The sequence below is a fragment of the Strix uralensis genome, chromosome 8 (genome assembly GCF_047716275.1).
Source record: "Strix uralensis isolate ZFMK-TIS-50842 chromosome 8, bStrUra1, whole genome shotgun sequence".
NCBI classification, from domain to species: Eukaryota; Metazoa; Chordata; class Aves; order Strigiformes; family Strigidae; genus Strix; species Strix uralensis.
The window spans coordinates 4,836,172-4,857,320 of NC_133979.1; the positions used below are offsets into that span (position 1 = coordinate 4,836,172).

Here is a 21,149-nt window from a genome sequence, read left to right on the forward strand (position 1 = left end):
GCGGCCGGTGTCATGGCGGCGGCGGCGGAGGACCTGGAGGTGGATATCGAAGGGGACTCGGCGGCCGTGCCCGGAGAGGCGGCGTCGGGGTGAGTGAGGGTCCTACGGCGGGCTGGTAGCTCTGCCGCTCTGGGGAGCGCGTCCCTGCCCCGCGGCGCGCGGGGTTTGCGTGAGGGGGGGAGCGTCGGCGGAGCCCCCCACGGTGCTGTCCCCGCGCTGCCGCTTGCTGAGGGGGCTACCCCGCGGGGCCGCGCTCGCCCGGGGCCCCCGGCGCCGCCGCCCCTGCCGCCGCCGCCGCTGCCGCCGCTGCTGCTTCCCGCCGCTGCTTCCTGCCGCTGGGCGCCTCAGGGGAGAGACCTTGGAGTCTCATTGAGGGCCCAGGGCGGGAAGCGCCAAGGTAGAGCATCATCGGGCCGGGGACTGAGAATGGGGCCTGTGGAATCGTTAAAGCGAGGTGAATGCAGAACTGCTGTCATCGGATCCAGCAGTACGTGAACTAGGGACACTCGGTGCTGAGACTGCTGGGACACTCCTTTAAAACACATGGCAGAAAGTACTGTGTTACATAACTGTTAGTGAACTTGCTGAGGTGAATAGGTGCAGAAAACTGAACATAGGGAGGGTCAGAAAACTGATTCAACAACTTCACAGGTAAGTGATCTGTAAACAGATGCTGAAATGGTGGATAAGGGATTGTCTGGATGGTTGCACTCAGAGTTGTGGTCAACAGCTCGATGTCCAAGTGCAGAGCAGTGACGAGTGGTGTTCCTCAGGGTGGGTGTTGGGACTGGTGCTGTTTAACATCTTTGTGGCGATGTGGACAGTGGGATCGAGTGCACCCTTGGCAAGTTCACCGACGACACCAAGCTGAGTGGTGGAGTTGACACGCTGGAGGGAAGGGATGGCATCCAGAGGGACCTGGACAGGCTGGAGAGGTGGCCTATGCAAACCTCATGAAGCTCAACAAGGCCAAGTGCAAGGTCCCGCACGTGAGTTGGGGCAATCCCAAACACAAATACAGGCTGGCAGAGGAGTGGATTGAGAGCATGAGGAGAAGGACTTGGGGGTGTTGGTTGACAAGAAGCTCAACATGAGCCGACAATGTGCACTCGCAGCCCAGAAAGTCACCAGTGTGCTGTGCTGCATCCAGAGCAGTGTGGGCAGCAGGGCGAGGGAGGGGATTCTCACCCTCTGCTCCGCTCTCGTGAGACCCCCCCTGCAGTGCTGGCTCCAGCTCTGGGGGCACCAACATCAGAAGGACACAGACCCGCTCGAGCGGGGCCAGATGAGACCACGAAGATGCTCGGGGGCTGGAGCACTTCCCCTGTGAGAATAGGCTGAGAGAGTTGGGGGTGTTCAGCCTGAAGAAGAGAAGGCTCTGGGGAGACCTTAGAGTGGCCTCCCAGTACTTAAAGGGGCTACAGGAAAGAGGGGAGGGACTCTTGATCAGGGGGTGTAGGGACAGATAAGGAGTAATGGTTTTAAACTGCAAGAGGGCAGATTTAGATTAGATCTAAGGAAGAACTTCTTCCCTGTGAGGGTAGTGAGACACTGGCACAGGTTGCCCAGAGAAGCTGTGGCTGCCCCCTCCCTGGAAGGGTTCAAGACCAGGTTGGACAGGGCTTTGAGCAACTTGGTCTAGTGGAAGGTGTCCCTGCCCATGGTAGGGGGGTGAACTGGATGATCTTTAAGGTCCCTTCCAACTCAAACCAGTCTGTGATTCTATGAAGTGAACGAGCAGCAATTGTAACACTGCAAATCTAGCAGTTGCAGATGCTGGGAGAATATGAGAGGATTGTACCAGAGACAGTGGCTGGACTCATATGCTGTCCTAGAGTAGCACCTGCCACTGCTGGAGACAGAATACTGGGCAAAGGGGGCTACTGATCTGCTACATTTCTTGATATACTCAAAAAGAAGCAGGAGTTGTATTGGTTTCTGGCTGTACATGGGGATTTATCATAGAATCATTTAGGTTGGAAAAGACCTTTAAGATCATTGAGTCCAACCATAAATGTAACAATGCCAAGTCTACCACTAAACCATGTCCCTAAGCACCATCCTTACCTATAAAGAGATAATTGAACTGATGGCACAAAGCAGTTCTGAATAGTAGGTGAATTTAATTTAGTACACTGCAGGGGGTATAGGGCTAATTAGTCTTTAGAATCCGAATGTTCTAGAAGCAGAGATTTTGAAAATAATTACTTGAATTACTGAGGAGATTTTGTGCTGCATTGAAATAGAAGAAAGTTGATCAATGATGTTAATCAGTGATAGATTTCTAAAAGTGATAATTAGTTATTTACAGAAAAGATCAAACATAATCTGGATGAAGTCCGTAGGAGCACTAACAACCCAGTGTGATAGGATTCTATTAAACCTTGTGTAAGTATGAGCTTTCCTCAGGCGGAAAACAGATTTTTCTTTACAAGAGGGTGTTTCTGCCTTATTGGGGGAGAGATGTAGAAATGCTAAGTGGAGATAGTACAACTCAATGATACTTTTAATATTAAAAATACAGTTCTTTATTTGTCTGTAAAAACCTGACTTCTTTCATTTCTGAATATTTTACGTGGTCCTTCCTTCTTTCAGTCATTCTGGATGAGAATTTTTGCTATTTGGGGTTCCACTAGTATCTCATACTGTCTGCAATGAGATAGGTGAGGAATTGCTACTGAGATTTACTAAAAAAGATGACTTACTGAGGGGGATTTATGCTATGTCTAATGGTATATTATGAGAGAGTAACATTATATAATGGTCTACAAGATATGTTTTTAGTTTTAGTGTCTAATTCCGTCACCTTCTGTTAATGTTTTTGTTACTTACCGCACCATTATTTTAACTCTGACAGCATTCATTTTGTTTGAATATGTTTTCGTTGTTTTGAACACTGGAATCTTTTTCAGAGATCATGAGAACACAGCTTCAAGCTTGCTGCAGGATCACTATCTTGATTCATCTTGGAGAACTGATAACAGTCTCGTAAGTATTTTTTAAATGAATGGTACTTTTAGCAAGGTTATCTTCTGTTTTCTGCATTCTCTTCTGTTCATGTACATGTTCTTTTAGGTTTTTAACCCATGCTTTTTGCTGACTTTTAGAAACTTATATATTGATTCTTGATATTCAGGTAACACTGTAACAGAATTCAAATATTAAAACATACTTGTATTGTTTGCAGCCATGGACGCTGGACAGCAGCATTAGTGAAGAAAACAGGGCTGTCATTGAGAAAATGCTGCTGGAAGAAGAGTATCCTTTTGCTGATTTGCTTGGATGTTTTCCCGCAGAACAACAGAAAACTTCCTGTTTCCAAAGGAACTGGATAAATCTGTTCTTAGGAAGATGACTGAAGCACTGTCATCTTGTAGGTAGATTGCAAAAATCAGAGAGGACCCCTGAATTAATCATCTAGCTACCTGCAGCTTCCTCTGATGTTTCTGATTCTTCAGAAAATTACTCCAAAGCTTGCCGGATTTAAGCTGGCATTGGCACCAAAAATAGCAATATTCATCCCCACTTCAGCTGCTTGTTCAGTGCCACATCCAGCGTTGTGCTGATGCAGCTGTTTGTGTGGCTTCATACCGAACCTGATCAAACAGCTGATCTGGCTAAAAATAGCTAGTTCTTTTTGCTGAATTGTTCTTCACTTGGGCTGGTTTACTGTCTGGTTTTGTCTGGCTACATTCATACTTCTGCCAGCATGCAAGATGAAAACAGGAAGGAACAGCTGCTGCTTTTTTTCTTCTTCTTTTTCTTTTTTTTTTTTTTAAAGCAGTGTTGGTTTAAATAGTCTTGCCACTAGTAGCGTTTCTGGCATAAATTGACCTCACAGACTAGGTAGGTTATAGCAGTAGTAATCATGGGCTAATTTATTTCCATGTTCTTTTTGTAATTGAGTGTAATAATATACAGTAATAGAGGAACAAGAAAATAAAGCAATTAAAGTTTTCCTAGTAGAATTATTGAGGCTAAATTTGAAAGTATACGAAAGTATCAGTATAATGAGAATTATTTTAATATGTTTTCTAAGTCAAAAAAGAAAAATGCTGTTGTAGAAACAGCATACCTAGTTTGCTGCAAGTAAAGTGAGCATGGGGCTTCAGAAGTCAAATGTCACTTTCTTATGCATTGAACTAGTAGGAGTGTGTGAAATTTTCAGTTTTGAAAGCAGTGCAGTATTTGCTTCTACATAATTTATTAGAATTATCATGTGTACCAATATCTCTGATGCTTCAAAAACTTACTTAGTAACTATTTCAGATATTATTTATCTAATAAATCACTTTCTGAAAAAATATGGCTCAATCACAAGGAAGTGGAGAAAAGATCTATGAAAAGGTAAGCTGTGTTCTGGGAAAAATTCTCAGTTTGAAAGGACTTTTTATTTCTTCTCATCTAAGTTACTTGCTGAGATATACAACAGCATCACAATTATTAATTTTTATTTTTACTTTGTTTTTTATTTGCAGCCCGCATAAGAAAACTGGAAAAGTCATGTATGTACATTTTAATCATTAAGTGTATTTTTAAGTGTGGCATCTGATTTTTGTTAAGTTACTGGACACTTCAAGAAAAAAAAGTTACAGTTCCTTAGTTCTTTTTCTTTGGCTGTACAAAATTATTTAAGAGACCTTTCAATGCAAAAAAATATTATTGTGTGTAATAATAGGCCTGTAGTAAACTAGTTTGAGTTCTGTAGCCCAGTGGTCCTTATGAAAAAAACACTCATTAATTCTAGTTGACATTCTTGCCTGAACTTTTCAGTTTGTTACTTTTCTGTGTATTTCTGTACCATTAGTTGCTGGTGAATGTTGTCTTGAATCTTCCTTTGTGATGGAGAAGCTGACATGATTCTCAATATTTTATTTATGAGTCGCACTCATGTTTAAAACAATACCTTGAGCTTTACAGAAGATGGGGAGTAGTCCTCTGGTCAGATGTAGCCTTCAGTTACTGGGATTTGAGAATATATATTTTTAAGCAAGCACTAACTTCTGTTTCCTATTTCTCTAGGGTGCGATCACCTACAAAATCAGCTAGCTACCCATTAAAGTGGACATCAGAAGAAAAAGAACTGTTTGAACAAGGACTGGTAAGTTTGTTTATATATGTAATATTTTTAATAGAAGTCATTGTTATCTTAAATAACAGAATAATAATATAAAAAAGCATGTTACATTTATCTGCATCTGCTTTTGTACTTCTAATCTGTTAAAAATAATTGTTACCTACTAAGAGTTTAATGATAAATCAGATTTATATTGATTAATCCTCCCAAATGGCTTTGTTTACCAGATTTTGTTGATGTGAGGCTGATGACAATTTGAGATCTCAAAATATCTCAACTATACAGCTTTATGAATTGTACAGTCATGCAGTAGGTAACTACAGGAACTTTAGTGTGTGCTTAAGGCAAATGAGCTAATAAAGTGAAATTCTTTCACTACTGTTGTAAGGTCTTTTGTACACTGCTGAATGTAATAGGTTTTGCTTTGCCAAGTACAAATTCATTCCAGTAGGATTCCTCAGGTTAGTAGGCAGCATAATTTACAGTGTGCCTGAACTGGGTGAAGAGGATCCTCTAGTTAAGAATAGTAATAACTTACCATTGGATGCAATTTTCTTCTTGGTAAAATATGAGTAGTGAGGTACTTTGCCATAGGCTTGCTGTACTGTTTGTGCATTTGTAATGAATAATTGAGTTTTTAAATTCTTTTGGCCCATAAAGTGCAATGTCTGGAATGTTTGAGTTTGGGTAACTTAAATGTGCTTTGTTGTACTAGGTGAAGTTTGGCCGCCGGTGGACAAAAATTGCCAAGTTGATTGGAAGTCGTACTGTTCTACAAGTGAAGAGCTATGCTCGGCAGTACTTTAAGAACAAGGTAAACAGAGTATCTCTGTAGTTAGCAAAAAGGCTGTTTGACAAGTACATGTCTCTTGATTTTAATCTGTCTTTTCAGGGTCCTGTTGTTAAAGTACTCTCTTCGTTCCCATATTCAGACAAGTGGAATATGCTTATTTGCAGATTGAAACATGAAGTCAGACCTGATTTCAAATTCCTAGAATGACTTCAGTACTTTTATTGCTGATATAACTAAACAATAAATATAGTAGAATTGTACTCTCTTATACTGTTGGTTGTTGGTCTGAAAATACTTGTTTTCCACTACACAGCTGCTTTAGCCTCATTTTAGACCTCAGGGGCATTTAAGAAGAAATTACTACTGTCTGGTTTTTGTTTTTTGTTTTTGTTTATTTTTAAATGGAAATACTTATTAATTTACACTTGGGCTAGAGGTATACCTAGAATGCTGTGTAAAAGCCAATTGCAGCAGATTAAGATGTATTAAAAGGGTAAGATGAGGAAGAAACACTTCAGAATGTCTGCTCTTCAAGTAAGATAGTTCTGACTATTTGGGAGGCAGAGAGGATTGTGGGTTTTTTTCCCTCCTAAAAGTATTTTATATTTTCCCAAGGCAAAAAATGGTGATTCTGAAAAAGAAGAGCAAAGTCAGTGCGGTAGCAGTCTTCCCCTTGAAGATGGGATAAAGGTAGAAGCGTGGTCGTCTGGAAACTTGAGAGGACGTGCAGACCCCAATCTGAATGCAGTGAAAATTGAAAAGCTGTCAGATGATGAAGAAGTAGACATAACTGATGACATGGATGAACTACTTTCTCCTGCCTTCCAGCAAGAAACTGGAAAATCTGAATTATCTGTTATTTCAAAAAGTCCAGTTGAAGAAACAAAAGGAATGGAATGTGTGTTTTCATCTGTCAGACACAGTTCTGCAATTTCTTTACCTAAAGAAGATCCTCAACATACCAAGCAAGATACAGTGGATGCATTAGTATTTCCAGGTGTTGCAGCAACATGTTCTCAGCACCTGAATGGTGATAAGTCTGTGAATTTAGACTACCAGCAATACAATAATTTCATTGAGAAAGTGGAACAAGGCCAAGTAGTCACCTCTCGTGGTATGAGGCAAGTAACGGATCGGGAGCTTCCTGAGGAACAGAGAGACCTGGCTGATAATGGATTGCTTTTTCCTTCTCCCTGCCAAGTGGATGAAGATCATCAAGAAGAAGCAGAGGAGCTTAAGCCACCTGATCAAGAAGTGGAGGTTGACAGAAGCACCATTCTGGAAGAAGAAAAGCAAGCTATTCCTGAATTTTTTGAAGGGCGCCAGGCCAAAACACCTGAGCGTTATTTGAAAATTAGGAATTATATTTTGGACCAATGGTAAGATGCATTAATTTCCTTTACTGAAATAAGTGATTAAGATGACTCATGTCCTGCTTTGTTGTAGTTAAAACACTACTTAGTACTAATAGCTTGCTTTAAAAAGAGTAAAATTAATTTTATGGTAGCATTATAAAGATTACCAGTGAACAGCACTGATTATTAATGCTTCTTCTGCATCTTCCCAGTTTTTGGTGTTTGTTTTCTTTTTTTCCTGTCATTCTGGAAGCTAAGCAATGAAAATACTTTGAAGCATTCTGAAAATGAGAGTCCTCTATCAGTACAAGCTGCATCCATTTTGGATACATTATTTTCTTCCAATTTTTGTCATCCTATACGTAAGAATACATATACAGTTTTAATAAATGGTTCCTCAAAATAACTAATTAAATTAATTCCCTAATGAGGTCTGTAGCATTGTAGTACTGCCTTTACAGAAGGGCAGCTGGAAGAAATAGTCTCTGCTAGAGCAAATAATGTCGACCAAAAAGATACTTCAGATTAAGAATCAATTTGGTGTAGTGCTTGTACACTTGAATATTTTATATTTTGTCTCCAAAGAATCAGTTTAAGGAGCCTTAGTGATTTGTGGTCGCAGGCTGAATACACAGTTTGTTCTGTTAGCAGTTTTGGTTTGTGTCCTTGTTGTGTTGCTTAGCCTGCTGTTGAGTAGTAGTTGCTGAGTTTAACTGTTCTCATTCAGTTGTCTTGTGTATGAACAGCTTATTCTAGTTGCAAAGAAGCTCTAAAATTCCATACCAGAGAAGTGGTGAGCTGAAACGTTTCAGTATCAGTTTAAAAGCAAGAATAAGTGCACAGAGAGTGAAAACAGGCTTATTTACTGCTCCAAGGAAGCCTATGATTATGTGAGCTATTTAGACTAATCCAGTGTAGACGTTCTTCTATCAGTTTAACAGTAACTTAACTTCTGAGTAGTTCATTGCTTCCTGGCACCAGTCACGTTGAAGAGGATGGAACGTAAGTTTCACTCTGCATAAGTATGAATAACCCTAAAATAAATTGTACGTGTTTTGTGAAATTTGTATTTTTGCTATGATTGCCCTGCGTAGTGTGCAGTGTGTGCATTGCGGGGGGGAAAAAACACTTTAGTGGCTTGTTTTTAACCTCAGCTTAAGTCCCACAATGCCTTCCTCCCCCTGTGACTTGTTTCACTGTCTGACAATATGCTGTACTTTATTTTAGGGAGAGGTGTAAACCCAAATACCTGAATAAGACTTCAGTACGTCCAGGCCTGAAGAACTGCGGTGATGTTAACTGCATTGGACGGATCCACACATACCTGGAGTTAATAGGAGCGATTAACTTCGGCTGTGGTAAAGATATTTTTAGTGGAATCAATTCAGAACTTAAATTGTAATCAGGACATGCTGAACACCTCTGTTGACTGTCAGCTTTTCCTATTAACTGAATGTTTTCATGTGGAGGCTAAACATTAAGTTAGTAGGTGTGTCTTTAAAAGAAAAGTTCCAAGTTCACTTCATTGAAGCATGGATGACTGCACTTAATCGGAATCAAGCATCCATGTGGATAATCTTCCAACCTCTCTGTACTCTTAATGGTCTAAATAGTAATTGTTGTTACATTTAAGTTCTGTAGAAGAGAATCTTTGTTTGGACTGTGTTCAGTATAGTCATGTTCCTGCCTACATGGCTGTGGCCTGGTTTGGTATGAATGTTGAAGGACTTAATGTTAGGTGTGCTGCTCCCACGGAAGGGTACACGTTAAGCCTCGCTAGGAGGGACCTTCTGAGCAGATTGTCTCTCACGACCTTTGAAATTCTAGAGTAGTTTGTAACCTGCTTACAGGATTATGGATTTTACACAAGACCTTTTCGTTTTTTGTTTTTTTTTTTTTTTACTCTTTCCTCATGTCTACTGCACACCAGCTGGTGGGGTGGTTTTTTGTTTTGTGCTTTTCTGTGTGGCTAGTGTTGGAGGTTTTTTTTCTGAGACCTGCTATATCTGAAATTTTGCCCTCCCTCCGCGTAAGACAGAATTCAAGTTATTATTTCTTTTCCCATACTGAATTACAATTATTTCCTAAATAAAAAAGCAATGTGTTCATCCTCAGGGCTAGTTGTTAAAAGATTCAGAATTAGGTGACATGTTAAAAGTGTACATACACTTATAAGTTACTGTTGGTTTGGTCTCTCTGGATTGATTTTGGTCCAAAGCTGAAGGATGGTCGCTTAGGAGAGGAGGAATGCCCTGCAAATACATTTTGTCTGAAGTAAAGATTATTAAAAATAAATTAACAGTAAGGAAGGAGGTTTCCCTGTCTTAAAAATGCTGTGGTAGTGGGAGAGGGCTATAGAATCAGTCAGTAGTATGACCATCGAGAGATGTCTTTTCACTGTGCGTCTTTTTGTTGTTTTTTTTTCTTTACGGCATTTGTTGTTCCCACTTACCTGTGTCGTTCTTGGCTCTGTACCAGTAATAAGTGGCCTCACGCTTTACTGAAGTTGTGTGTGTCTCTCTTCTGTGTGCCCTGCAGAACAGGCTGTCTATAACAGACCCCAGCCCGCTGACAAAACACGGTCCCGAGAAGGCAAAGACACAGTGGAAGCGTACCAGCTGGCTCAGCGCTTGCAGTCCATGGTACGCTTTGGTGAGGGAGATGGGGACAGCAAAAGACATTCAACATGGAGAAAGTCTTTTCAATTTTCATTTTCCAGCCAGGGCATCTCAGGAAACTTCTCCTCGTGTTCAGCTGGCATTTTCGTTAGAAGGCCCTGTAGTTTGAGTGTCAGTCTGAGCGCAGGTTCTGCTCTCTGACAGGGGTCTGCTCTAACTTCTGCTATCTTACACCATTGATTTATGTCCAGGTACTTATCTACAGTTGTGTTTCAGTCTTTTCCCTCCAGCCCCAACCCCTTCCTCCCACCTCTCCATAACTTACTAGCCTGAATTAGCCAGAAAATAGTGGAGTGTATTAGTAGCATGTGATTAAGTTGCTTGCATTTTAACTTAAGTGTAAGAGGTATGTGATAATGGCTTACTGAGAGCCTTATGCACACCGTTAAGTACAGTAGTAACTCATTTATAACTATGTGAATTACAAAGCCTTGCCAGATTTTTGTATTCATGTTTAATGTGGCATTTTTTAAGCACTTCACAGCAAAATAAATCAGTTGATGAGAGGAAAACTAAATCAATCCCACTTAAAAAAAAAATTGAAATATGAAGAACTGTAGCATACACTAGATGTAAACATACTGGTTTTATAGCTTTTTGCATGTCTGAGCTATAATTCAGAGCTGGATGCACTGTTGCTGTCAGTGATGTTGATGATCCGTGGAACATCAACCAGGTGATACGCTTTACAGCCTTAAAAACCGAAAGCTTCACTGATGATATTTCATAACAGATTGTGAACTACTTAATTCTACACAACTCCAGGGTGTTCTTTCTTTCCTGGGAAGGTGTTGTAGTGTCAGTAACATTCATGTGGCAGGAACCTTCTGGACAATGTTCTTGGGCTGATTCAGTGCAGTAAATGCAGCTTTTTCAGGAGTAAGATCCTTGACTCATGTTGATTTGCTTGCTGCAGCGTACAAGACGGCGGCGAGTGCGAGACCCTTGGGGAAACTGGTGTGATGCCAAGGACTTGGAAGGACAGACGTTTGAGGTAACCCTTCTGTGTTTTAAAGTTTCCTTAAATAATTCATTCTTGCTAATTGCTAGCAGGTGGTGTTGCATCAAGTGTACAAGGGGAACAGTTGTGTAATGGGTACTTAACCTCTCTTTGTGGAAGCAGTAATTTGAAAATAATGTAGCAGCTGTTACATCTTTATGCTGCTGATAAATACAACTGTACTTGGGTGTTTACAATGGTGTGGGCACGAATCGCCCTACACTGTTTCATGCCTGTAAAGCTCTTTGTCTTGTCTTGTAGGAGATTTCATGACCCTTTGTTTTCAGTTAACTCCCTTACTAAAGCTGACAGTAGGGGCTAGGAGAATAAGATTTAAATGTTATTTTTTTCAGTCTTATATGGTTTCTTTGTGCTTATAATGCAAGGGATAAGAGTTCCTAATATTAATTCCGCTCCTAGCAATACCCCCAGAAATACTGTGGTTTACAAAGTGCTTAGAAAAAGTCATACAAGTTTAAATATTTTATAGAAGATTTGGAAAGAAAACACCCACTTGTCCATTGCTACAGTTTCAAAATATACAAAAAGTGAAGAACTGTAAACATCCTATTTTTCTTGTATAGAAAGCCATTTAAATTTGCAACCTTCAGTAATAAGTATCTGTAACAATAACTTCATAAAGTTATAATTTTTGAGTAACTGTGGTTAATAATTCCAACACTTTCTGCAAAACACATATTTGGATGGAAATAAAGTTTGGAAACGCTCATCCCTAAAGAGGTGTCATGATAAATTCTGGCCACAGACTGTAATGGCAGATTTTCTCTGTAGTTCTCACACTTGCATTTACGCATGGTTTGTGATATGGGCTGTGATTCTGCTGAATTTGATTGACTTTGGGAATGTAAGAATCCTCTCATCAGGCATCTTGTGTACTAGATCTGATTGTCATTGCTTTCACACTGCTTGACTCTGCTATGGCTGTTGCCCTCTATCTTGAGTAGTCCTGTAACATGCACAAATTGATAGAATGTTGGGAGGACGCTGATGTCAACAATTTATTCTGGGCTGGGTTTGGAATCACTACTGAAAGAGCACTTAAGACATTAAGACTTTTAATTTGTTAAAATTTTTTTAGCATCTCTCTGCTGAAGAGTTAGCAAGAAGAAGAGAGGAAGAAAAACTGAAACCTGCAAAATGTTCTAAAGGTTCAAGACAAGTAAAAAGGTATTATTTGATGTACATCATGTTCAAGCATAGATCTAGAAATTAAACAAATGTCTTGCATAGTGTCAGGCTGGAACGCTGCAAATCGTTTATGTGTATTATGGTCTGGAATAACGTGTATGTATTTCAGATGTTTCGTGTTGCAGTTCACGAGTGTGGTAGTGAAGTTTCTGTATTTGGTGGAAGTCATCCTGGTGTGGGATGAGAAAATCCAGTAAAGAAAACAAGTTATTTTTCCTCTGCCAAGGACACAGAGGGAAACTTGAAAAGTTTCCTGAGTGTTCTACATCTTCAGAGAAATTTTCTTTCTTTTTGTAGTTCCTTTGATCCCTTTCAGCTGATACCGTGCTGTTTATTCACTGAAGAAAAACAGGTATGTACCTATGAGTGAATAATCAGGACTGCTTTATTACTTACGTTACGTTTCTTATACTCATTATTGTGTTTATCATTTTCAGGAACCTTTTCAGGTGAAAGTGTCTTCTGAAGCACTTCTAATAATGGATTTGGTGAGGATTAAGTTTTATTTCTCAAAAAGCGATGATGTGTATGTTGTGGTTTTTTGGTTTCTTTGTTGGTTTTTTTTTTTTAACGGGCATCATAAGAAGATTGAGAAATACAGTACTTAGGTTAACTTCTTTCTCACTTCTACGTCTAAATGGACTCTTAGTCTTAAATAAAGCCCCTAAAGATGAAATTTTTTTTGGTATTGTGCTTAGTTTTTCTAGAAGGTAAATGGTTGTACACTAATAAGAGTATTACTACTTAGTAGTCTCTGTCACACATTAAATATAATCTCCCTAAGGCTACTTTCTAAAATAGAGTGGTGTTTTGAGGTCTTAGGGGTTCATTTTCTACTAGTCTGGGAATTGTTTTTTGCATTTATAAAGCAATGTGTGGGGTTTTTCTAATAATAACAGGTTGTACCAAAATTGGTGCAGTTGTTCAGCCCTGCACAGGCTTCATGCATGGTGTTATACAAACACACTATATATACGTGCATATATATGATAAGCAAACATAATCTCTTCTGGTTTAAATTGAAGCACTGGATATTTGAGAATCTTTAGCTGTCCTAATTTTTCTTTCTAAATGTCGTTGAGGAGTTATTGGCTTCACAGCTACGAGTCTGTCATGTGCAGATCAAAATGAGGAGAAATTGTACAACTGGAATTTTAATAATTGTTTAATATCATTTTAGCACTCTCATGTGTCTATGGCAGAAGTTATAGGGCTGCTAGGTGGAAGATACTCTGAAGCTGATAAAATTGTAGAAGTAAGTGGTTTTTTACATTTTTCTCTAAAACATTAGAACTGTTATGATAATACATATAATTTAAATAGATCTAAATGTTATTACTGAAGGGCAGATATTTTAATATATTAAAGTTGAAGCTCATTACTGTAGTCTTGAAACATTAGAGTTATGCTTATGTGCAAGTGTTGGCCTGTCAACTCCCATTGTGAGGAAGATCTGGTACATGACTCTTAAAATTCTTTAGATTTTATTTAACTGATGGAGATTTCTTGCATTTATCCATCCGGAGACTTTTTTGACAGGTTTGTGCCGCGGAGCCGTGCAACAGCCTCAGCACAGGACTGCAGTGCGAGATGGATCCCGTATCTCAGACGCAGGCCTCGGAAACGCTGGCTGCCAGGGGATACCGGGTTATCGGGTGGTACCATTCCCACCCGGCCTTCGACCCCAACCCCTCCATCCGAGATATTGACACTCAAGCGAAATACCAGGTACTCGCTGCTCTGTACGTTAAAAATAAATAAATAGCAAAAAATACCCCAACAACCCTAAAGCCTCCCTGGCATTTACAGTGATAAAACACATTACTGCTCTAATGCATCTTTAAATCAGTTCATTCATAAATTAACATAAAATCTGTTGTTGTGTTTGGTTTTTTTTTTTAAATTTCAGAATGCTGTTCTGAAAAAGGTTATATTTCTTGTATGTGGGTTTTTTGTGTGTGTGTCTTTGTTTTTTTCAGAGTTATTTCTCCAGGGGTGGTGCCATGTTCATTGGAATGATTATAAGTCCTTACAATCGGAATAATCCTCTTCCATATTCTCAAATTACTTGTCTAGTAATTAGCGATGAGATCAGTGCGGATGGTTCCTACCGTAAGTACTGGTATTTTATTCATTGTCTGATTTTTATCTTTGGTGGATACTAAGGGGAAAAATGTCTGTTCTTGAACTCGAGAAATAGATACTTACATTTTTATGTCAGTAACTTGTGCTATACAAAACCAGAATTTCACTTCAAGAGTAACCCTGCAAGTAGTCTGTGCTGTCATGACAAGAACATACAGGTCTAAACAGATAGAAGATTGTGGGAAATACTAATACAGAAGAACAATCTGTGAAAGAAATTAAAGGGTTGGGACAAGGGTCACTGTTATTTACATTACAGCATCCACATGAACAGCTGAGAAACTGCTTCACATGTATTACTTATACTTTGCTGTGTTACAAAATTCTGAACAGATTCGCTGATCGAGGAGACAGAAGTATAATAGCAAAGAATTGGCTGCTATAGCGGCCAGAAATCCTGATTTGAGTAACTTAGCATTCAGAAGGTCAAAGGATCAAACTTGCCAGCTGTCCAGGAAAACAGCAGCTATGAAAGATGAAATGCTGTGCTGGCATGAATCCCAACCTAAGGGAACAAATTCTTGATTAAAAATGTCATTGGCATTTCATGAAAACGGGATGTTTTCCTTTCTTGAACAGTTAAGAACAGATCCTATAAAATTTATGGTATTTCAAGCGATGATCAGATCTTCTGCTCATTCCCTGGCATTAATTAGAGAATTCCCATGATAACAGCGTATGGTTATGGTAGCTGCCTCTTCCCTCTCCTCCTCCCTTCCCCTGTTTAAGCCCTGATTTTTGCACCCAGACTCCAAGGTTTCCCGTTTTCTTGGCCAGGCAGTAGCAGAGGCCGTGGGAGCTGGCAGTTCCCCCTCTGTTTTTTCCTGTGGAAGTAAGCAGGGGAGACCATCTGCCGGGAGACTTGCTTCACCATCCTGGGGGAAGTGAAGTGGCGGCCACATCTGTGCAGTGATTCCTGTTTACCAAACTGATAGTACTGTCATTTTATCCTCATTTCCTATGCATCCCACGCTTGGGGTGAGGGCTTAAAATACTTAGAAACTTTATCTGCCCTTAGAAATAGACATATTTTTTGGTCGCATCCCTTTTCTTTATGAGAGGGCTCCTGAAATCAACTTTTTACAAAATGGTATCTCCTCTAACTCTTCAGAAAAGTTACGCCGTGGCAGTAGCGCTACAGTACTGTGCAAATGAAGAAAAATTAGTATTTTCTATGAGCCATAAATACTTCTATAGATTAATTCTTACTCTTGGAAATGTGTTTTGCACTGAACAGTTCTCACGTTCAAGTATTTATTGCGTTTCACTTATTCTGAGGTCTAGTTGGAAAGCACGTGTTTTATCTCATTAAATTCTTACCATCTTGGAAAGGCTTTTTTTTCTTTTTTTTAATGGCTTTCTGATTTTTGGTAAGTGAACTCTTTCTGCAAGTAATTTTCTGGTGTTCCTTTAGAATACTTTCTAAATTCCCTTCCCCCACCTGCAATAAACTAGAATTTCTTCCTTTGGGAGCAAAATTCCTCTGAAATCTAGAACAAGTCAGCCAGTTCATACCTAAAAAACAAAACATTTTTTATTTGCTAAATAACCCCATCGATCTTAGAGAGACTACAAAAGAGGTACTAGGTTATAAAAACTCAATTCACTTTGCCATTTTCCTGTTACGTTGTAGATTTTTGTGTGCTTCCTTATGGCATGAGGAATTGGTGAGGGCAGGCAGGAGAACAGGTTTGCTCCCTACTCCCACCAAAATTACATTTGGAATCCAACTTTGACTTTAACCTCCTTAATGTTGGCAAGTAACAGGACTGCAAGCTCCTGCAGTCAGTAATAAATTATGAACAGTTATGGGGAAGGAAGAGATTGCACCTAAAACTAAAAAAGAAGAAGAAAAAAAGTTGAGTGTACTAGGAACACTGAATAATGATGTTCCATTGATTACAGGCCTGCCCTACAAATTTGAAGTACAGCAGATGTTGGAGGAACCTCAGTGGGAATTAATATTTGAAAAAACAAGATGGATAATTGAAAAATACAGATTCTGCCATAGGTATGTGTCTACTTCTACTATAAAGAATCGCCAGTTTAGACTTTTTGCGTGTTTATTATTGATGTTTCAATAAAGATGTGGTCTGCTTTCTACAGCACTGCTATTTGTTTTTCTTTCAACAGCAGTGTCCCCATGGATAAAATTTTTCATAGAGATTCTGACCTGACTTGTTTACAGAAAGTAAGTTTTCTTCTTTTAGCTTTTTAAATTTTAAATGCTTTTTAAATACAAGTCTGTTTCGTATCATCAGGAGTCACCTGAAGTTACATTTTTACATATCAGAGATGTAAACTAATCACAGTAAATGACTTTTGTGGTGCAGCTTATTTACTTACAAAGACAATTTCGGATTGTCTTTGTAAGTAAATAAGGATTGTAAGTAAATAAGGATACTCATTTGTGAGAGTTGGGGACAACGGTTACCTGCAGACCCCAGGTTTTAACTTCAGTTTGGAGCAGAATGAATGGTGAATGAATCGCGTCTCTTTGCAGCGTGTTGTAGGCTTTCAGTGTCGAGAGCTGCATGTGTTTCAAGAGCAGATTTGGACTTCCTAGTCCTTTGTTCCATCTGTAAAGTAGTGCTGTGCCGTGTTTGTCACGCATAAGTGAGAACTTTAATTTTCCAGTCAGAGTAGTCATTGCTCAGAAGTTCTAAATAACTACAGCTGTAACATTAATTGCACGAACAAGACAGAAAATGTGCCCAAAGCAAAAGGCATAAAGAGAAAACATGTACACAATGATTACCCACATCTGATTTTTTTTTTTTTTTCTCTCAACATGACTTTGCTTATGAACAGCTTCAATCTAAAATTGAGTTGGTAGAATGCTCTTGAATTTAGCTGTTGTGTAATTGGTTTTAAAGAATTGGTTTTAAATCACCCATGTGTTCCTGTGTGACTGTTCCTTTCTGAAATTTATATTGTGCAGTTGAACACTTTCTGTAGTGTTAATCCTAAATAAATAAATAAAAATCCCTTTGGAATACTTATCAGGTATAGACGGGGGGAAAAAAATCAACAAAAATCACAATTTAGAAAAAATCTCTTTTTCTTTTGACTAGCTTTTGGAGTGCATGAGGAAGACTTTGGGCAAGGTAACAAACTGCTTCATTGCTGAAGAGTTCTTGACTCAGATAGAAAACTTATTCCTTTCCACATACAAGAGTGAGAAAAAGAGTAATGCCGAAGAAAAGGAGAATGAATGTGCAAATGAATTGCCAATGTGACGGCTTTAACAAAACAGAATTATAGAACTTTGGTTTTATTTTTTCATTTTCTTCCCTTCCTCCCCGTTATGTCTATTCTTTCAGGTTTATTACCCATTTTAATAGTAACTGTTACAGAATCCGGTGTCATCTTACTGTTACGGTTTAAATACTTTGAAAAACTCCTGATGTGTGTGACCTGACTACATGAGGAATGCTTAATGCTAACATTTAGTGAAAAACGAGCCACAGAGTTAATTGATTGACCAACAGTCTGCCAGTTGGGAAGGAGGACAACCTGGCAAGAATACTGTGCTTCAGTCTTCAAGGATGGTTTGTCCTCTCTCAAGTCTTTCAGTTTGGGAATTTTCTCTTATTATTTATCTACAGGTACACATCTAACTTGGAATGAATTTGTTCCTTAATACTTTAGAGATTGTAAGTTTGAAGGAATTCACAAAGAGAAACTTAACTGCAATGAAAATTTTGTAGCTCACTGATTTCAAACTTTCCTGGTATCCGGTCTGAAGTTTTATTCAGTTGTAATTTAACACATGATCTGATTTTTTTTTTTTTTTTTTTTTGTTAACCCCCATTGATCCCTATGATCAAGTAGGTTTTTGGCACATTCTTTGCCATCTTGCTTCTATATTGGGGAGGAAAAGCTGGCAAGTTTTCATGACTTCTCAGTAGTGGTTGTGCTTGTTTCCAGTGGAAATGATAACTCCTGTCTTATTACAGGTTGCAGTCTTTCTGGTCTTCCATTCTGTGGGGAGATACTATGTTGTTCTGCCAGATCATTGTGATTTGTCCGCTTCTAATTGCCACTGTTTCCTGTGGAAACAAGAGATCTTGATTGACGGCAAACTGAGTGCAACAAGCAGAAAAGTATTTGTCTTTTTAAAGAAAAAAACCCACTAACTTTTATATTCAGAGTCTTCTCTATAATGTGCAGTTCAGTAAGAAAACATACTGTTTTGTATCAGTTCTTCAGTTATGATTTCATACAAGTATATATTCAGATAGATTAGTCATAAGCAGATTGGTCATGATTGAGAAGTTTCTGGATTGCAACTTGGAAATGTTTCATGAGCTATATCACTGTGAATCTTTATAGAAAAAATGTGCTTTAAATTTGCTTTCTAAATCATAAGGAAACAACCTTGTGTACAGTTATTACTATTTACACAGATTTATCTTGGGCGAAGTTTCGCAAAGAGATCTAAAATATATTTGAAAACATGAAGCAAGCAAAACCTTGAGTTTATATCTAGAGGGGTGACAATGGACTCAGTTCTTATTTTAAAAAAAATGTGTGTGTATATCTAGTTCTACATAACATAAATGGAATTTTAAGATTTTCTATGTTTACATTTTTAAGTTTGGCTTTTCATTTGTATAAAGAGTTTGAAAAGCTTTAAAATTGTAGAGGTGCATCCCAAGGAGGGAACTCCTTTACAGGGAGTTAACATCACTTTTTTTATTCATGCCTCATAAAATGTTCGTCTCTTTCTGTTACTAAGTGGAAGGTGCAGAACCTGATCGTATGAAAATGTGAGCCCTTGATACTCGGTGACTCTCCCAGTGCAGATGCAAGAACTATGGACTTAAAAATACTGGTGAATGTTCTACCCTCTCTCCTCTGTTCAGATCTGCTGGTGTGCAGCTTTAGATCCCACTAACTATGTGTAATTTACAAACTTGGTGTATCCAGCTATATAAGGCATGTTGACTCAGTCTGCATATATTCTAAAATGTCATCTTTGGGACTTCTTAATTAAAAATATTGCATGGCTGTCTGTATTTCTAGTTTAAACTACGCTCTGGTGAGAAAGCATTCCTTCCCCACTTAGTTGTGGAGTGGTCTGCATTGTAAGGTATTCTTCTCATAGGTTACTCTCTAGAAAACCCACACAATATCAGTGTACGTACTAAAAGCTGTAATTAGTTCTGATTTGTAGGAAGAGAATTTTGAGCCTCTTGTGTAACAGCACTATGAAGTAGATCATGTTTGTTGTCCACATAGAGTCTATTTCCAGCCATTTAACGGTGGGTGTCAGCATCACCCGAGTAGTGGTAACAACGTCCCAGCTGCTTCTCTGTTTAATGATTAACATGAGTTAAAGTAATACAGTTGTATTAATTGGATTTAACAGTGATGTTACATTAGAAAAGTTTTGAGTAAAACATATTTTGAAGCAGTTTGTCTCTTGAAAAGAGGAGACAGTGCAGTATTGAGCCTTTGATATGCGCAAAGCCTCCCGATGTTCTCAGAGTTGGTTAGCAGGGTGCTGTGGGAAGAAATACAACTGCTAGTACCATCCTAATCCAGTATTATCGCACGATACCGTATGTGAATTGGAAATTCGTGATGCTAAGTAATATTTTGTTGGCAGGAGCCATGGTAAGAAAATAACTAACCTACTTTTCATAATTTGTGTGGCTAATAATATGAGTTTGGAAGTTGCATGCTTCTAAGATAAAAATCTGTTTTACTAATACTACCCGTTCTGCTACCAAGCACATATAAGGCATTAAATATTTTTATTGGAAAACTTTTTTTTTTTTTTTCCTCCTTCCAGCAATTCTTTTTATGCCAGCTTAGTTTTCGTGTACCTGTTGTGGACTAATACACTATTTCTTTCTGTAAGACCAGCTGTTAGGCCTTGCCAAGTTGTTGCTCAGGAGGTGGGAAATGGTTGAGTAGCAAGTAGAACGATACAATTTAAACTGGAAGAGTCAACAGTTTAAAAAACAAAGAAAAAAACCCCAAATCCCTGAAATGTAACTTTTGGCAAATATCCTTTGTGGGCACTTGTTGGCTGAGCCACGTTTTGCTGTTGCAGTTATCAGCCATGCTTCTTCACAGGGATGTGCGCCTTGGGGTCCAGGGGAGGGGAATGCCCAGGGTTTTTTTTAAATAAGTAACTTTCCAAGAACTGGTGAGGAAAACAAAGAAACCAAAATCCAAACCCAAAACCAGCCAAACAAAAAAAGTTCACACTGTTGCCATTGCTGTTAAGTACTTTTTTTCCTTTTGCTTGCTGCTTTGATATTCCTGACTGATGGTATAGAGGAGTCTACTAATAAAGACCGTACGTGCCGTACCTTGAACGATGTGTTCCCGTTTTGTAACATGTTCTGGTCTCAGCTCTGGCAGTTACTCCAAGTCAGGAACAATGACAAAGTGATTCAAGGAAGTGTAACACCACTAGAGGGAGCGTTGTCACAGCTGATACAGAAAAGGTTTGGAACTAAGCGCAAAACTGTGCTTACTAATGCCTGTAAACTTCGGGCTAGTGATTACATTTATGGGCAGGAGCCGTATACTTTGGTACAGATTTGTTTCTTCATTTGTACTTACAAACCCTGCGTGAGCCAGCCCAGGCAGGACGCAGGAACAACCCCAAAACCACGGATGAAATGCAAAGAGTAAATTTATTCTCATTGCCTTGTGTCCTGGGGGCTCTCTGCAGAGGCACGCACACAGGACGCAGGCACTGCCAAGCTCAGAAAGACAAGGAAAAGATCTCGAACCTGCTGCTTTCGCCTGTAGATCCCAGGGATTTTTTCAGGCGCAGTTTGCTTTCCCCCAGCAGGGCAGGAACCTCATGGATATTCGATAAGGTGCTTCCGTGTCTCTCACAGGCCTGTGTTACCTATGTGCAGACATT

At 39.2% G+C, this 21,149-nt stretch overlaps 1 protein-coding gene and 1 long non-coding RNA gene across 6 annotated transcripts in view; one reads left to right on the top strand and one right to left on the bottom strand.

Moving 5' to 3' along the window:
- Positions 1 to 20,589, top strand: MYSM1 (Myb like, SWIRM and MPN domains 1). Of its 5 annotated transcripts, XM_074875905.1 has the most exons (22): positions 1 to 89; positions 2,913 to 2,988; positions 3,188 to 3,258; positions 4,270 to 4,347; positions 4,479 to 4,505; positions 5,023 to 5,101; positions 5,793 to 5,891; positions 6,486 to 7,249; positions 8,453 to 8,583; positions 9,764 to 9,867; positions 10,820 to 10,897; positions 12,003 to 12,091; positions 12,410 to 12,464; positions 12,550 to 12,600; positions 13,293 to 13,367; positions 13,652 to 13,840; positions 14,092 to 14,224; positions 16,163 to 16,268; positions 16,391 to 16,448; positions 17,332 to 17,364; positions 18,217 to 18,363; positions 18,999 to 20,589. In XM_074875905.1, the coding sequence occupies exons 1-22, from the start codon at positions 13 to 15 to the stop codon at positions 19,023 to 19,025; spliced, it is 2,547 nt and encodes an 848-aa protein (XP_074732006.1). In that variant the 5' UTR covers positions 1 to 12; the 3' UTR covers positions 19,026 to 20,589. The 5 variants fall into 5 exon arrangements, with proteins under 5 accessions (XP_074732006.1, XP_074732004.1, XP_074732005.1 ...); XM_074875903.1 differs by having other exon boundaries at positions 18,217 to 20,589; XM_074875904.1 differs by having other exon boundaries at positions 16,394 to 16,448; positions 18,217 to 20,589.
- Positions 17,994 to 21,149, bottom strand: part of LOC141946326 (uncharacterized) — a 16,795-nt gene continuing 13,639 nt past the window's right edge. The window contains exon 3 of the long non-coding RNA XR_012629813.1: positions 17,994 to 18,309. This is a non-coding gene — a long non-coding RNA (uncharacterized LOC141946326). The remainder of the gene's footprint in view (positions 18,310 to 21,149) is intronic.

What these genes read in the sequence shown, in the direction of transcription:
- MYSM1 (XM_074875903.1), top strand. Translation starts at nt 13, where the DNA reads ATGGCGGCGGCGGCGGAGGACCTGGAGGTGGATATCGAAGGGGACTCG. An exon ending in AAAATGCTGCTGGAAGAAGA is followed by an intron (nt 3,259 to 4,269) that starts GTATCCTTTTGC and finishes TAACTATTTCAG; the next exon opens with ATATTATTTATCTAATAAAT. An exon ending in GAGAAAAGATCTATGAAAAG is followed by an intron (nt 4,348 to 4,478) that starts GTAAGCTGTGTT and finishes TTTTATTTGCAG; the next exon opens with CCCGCATAAGAAAACTGGAA.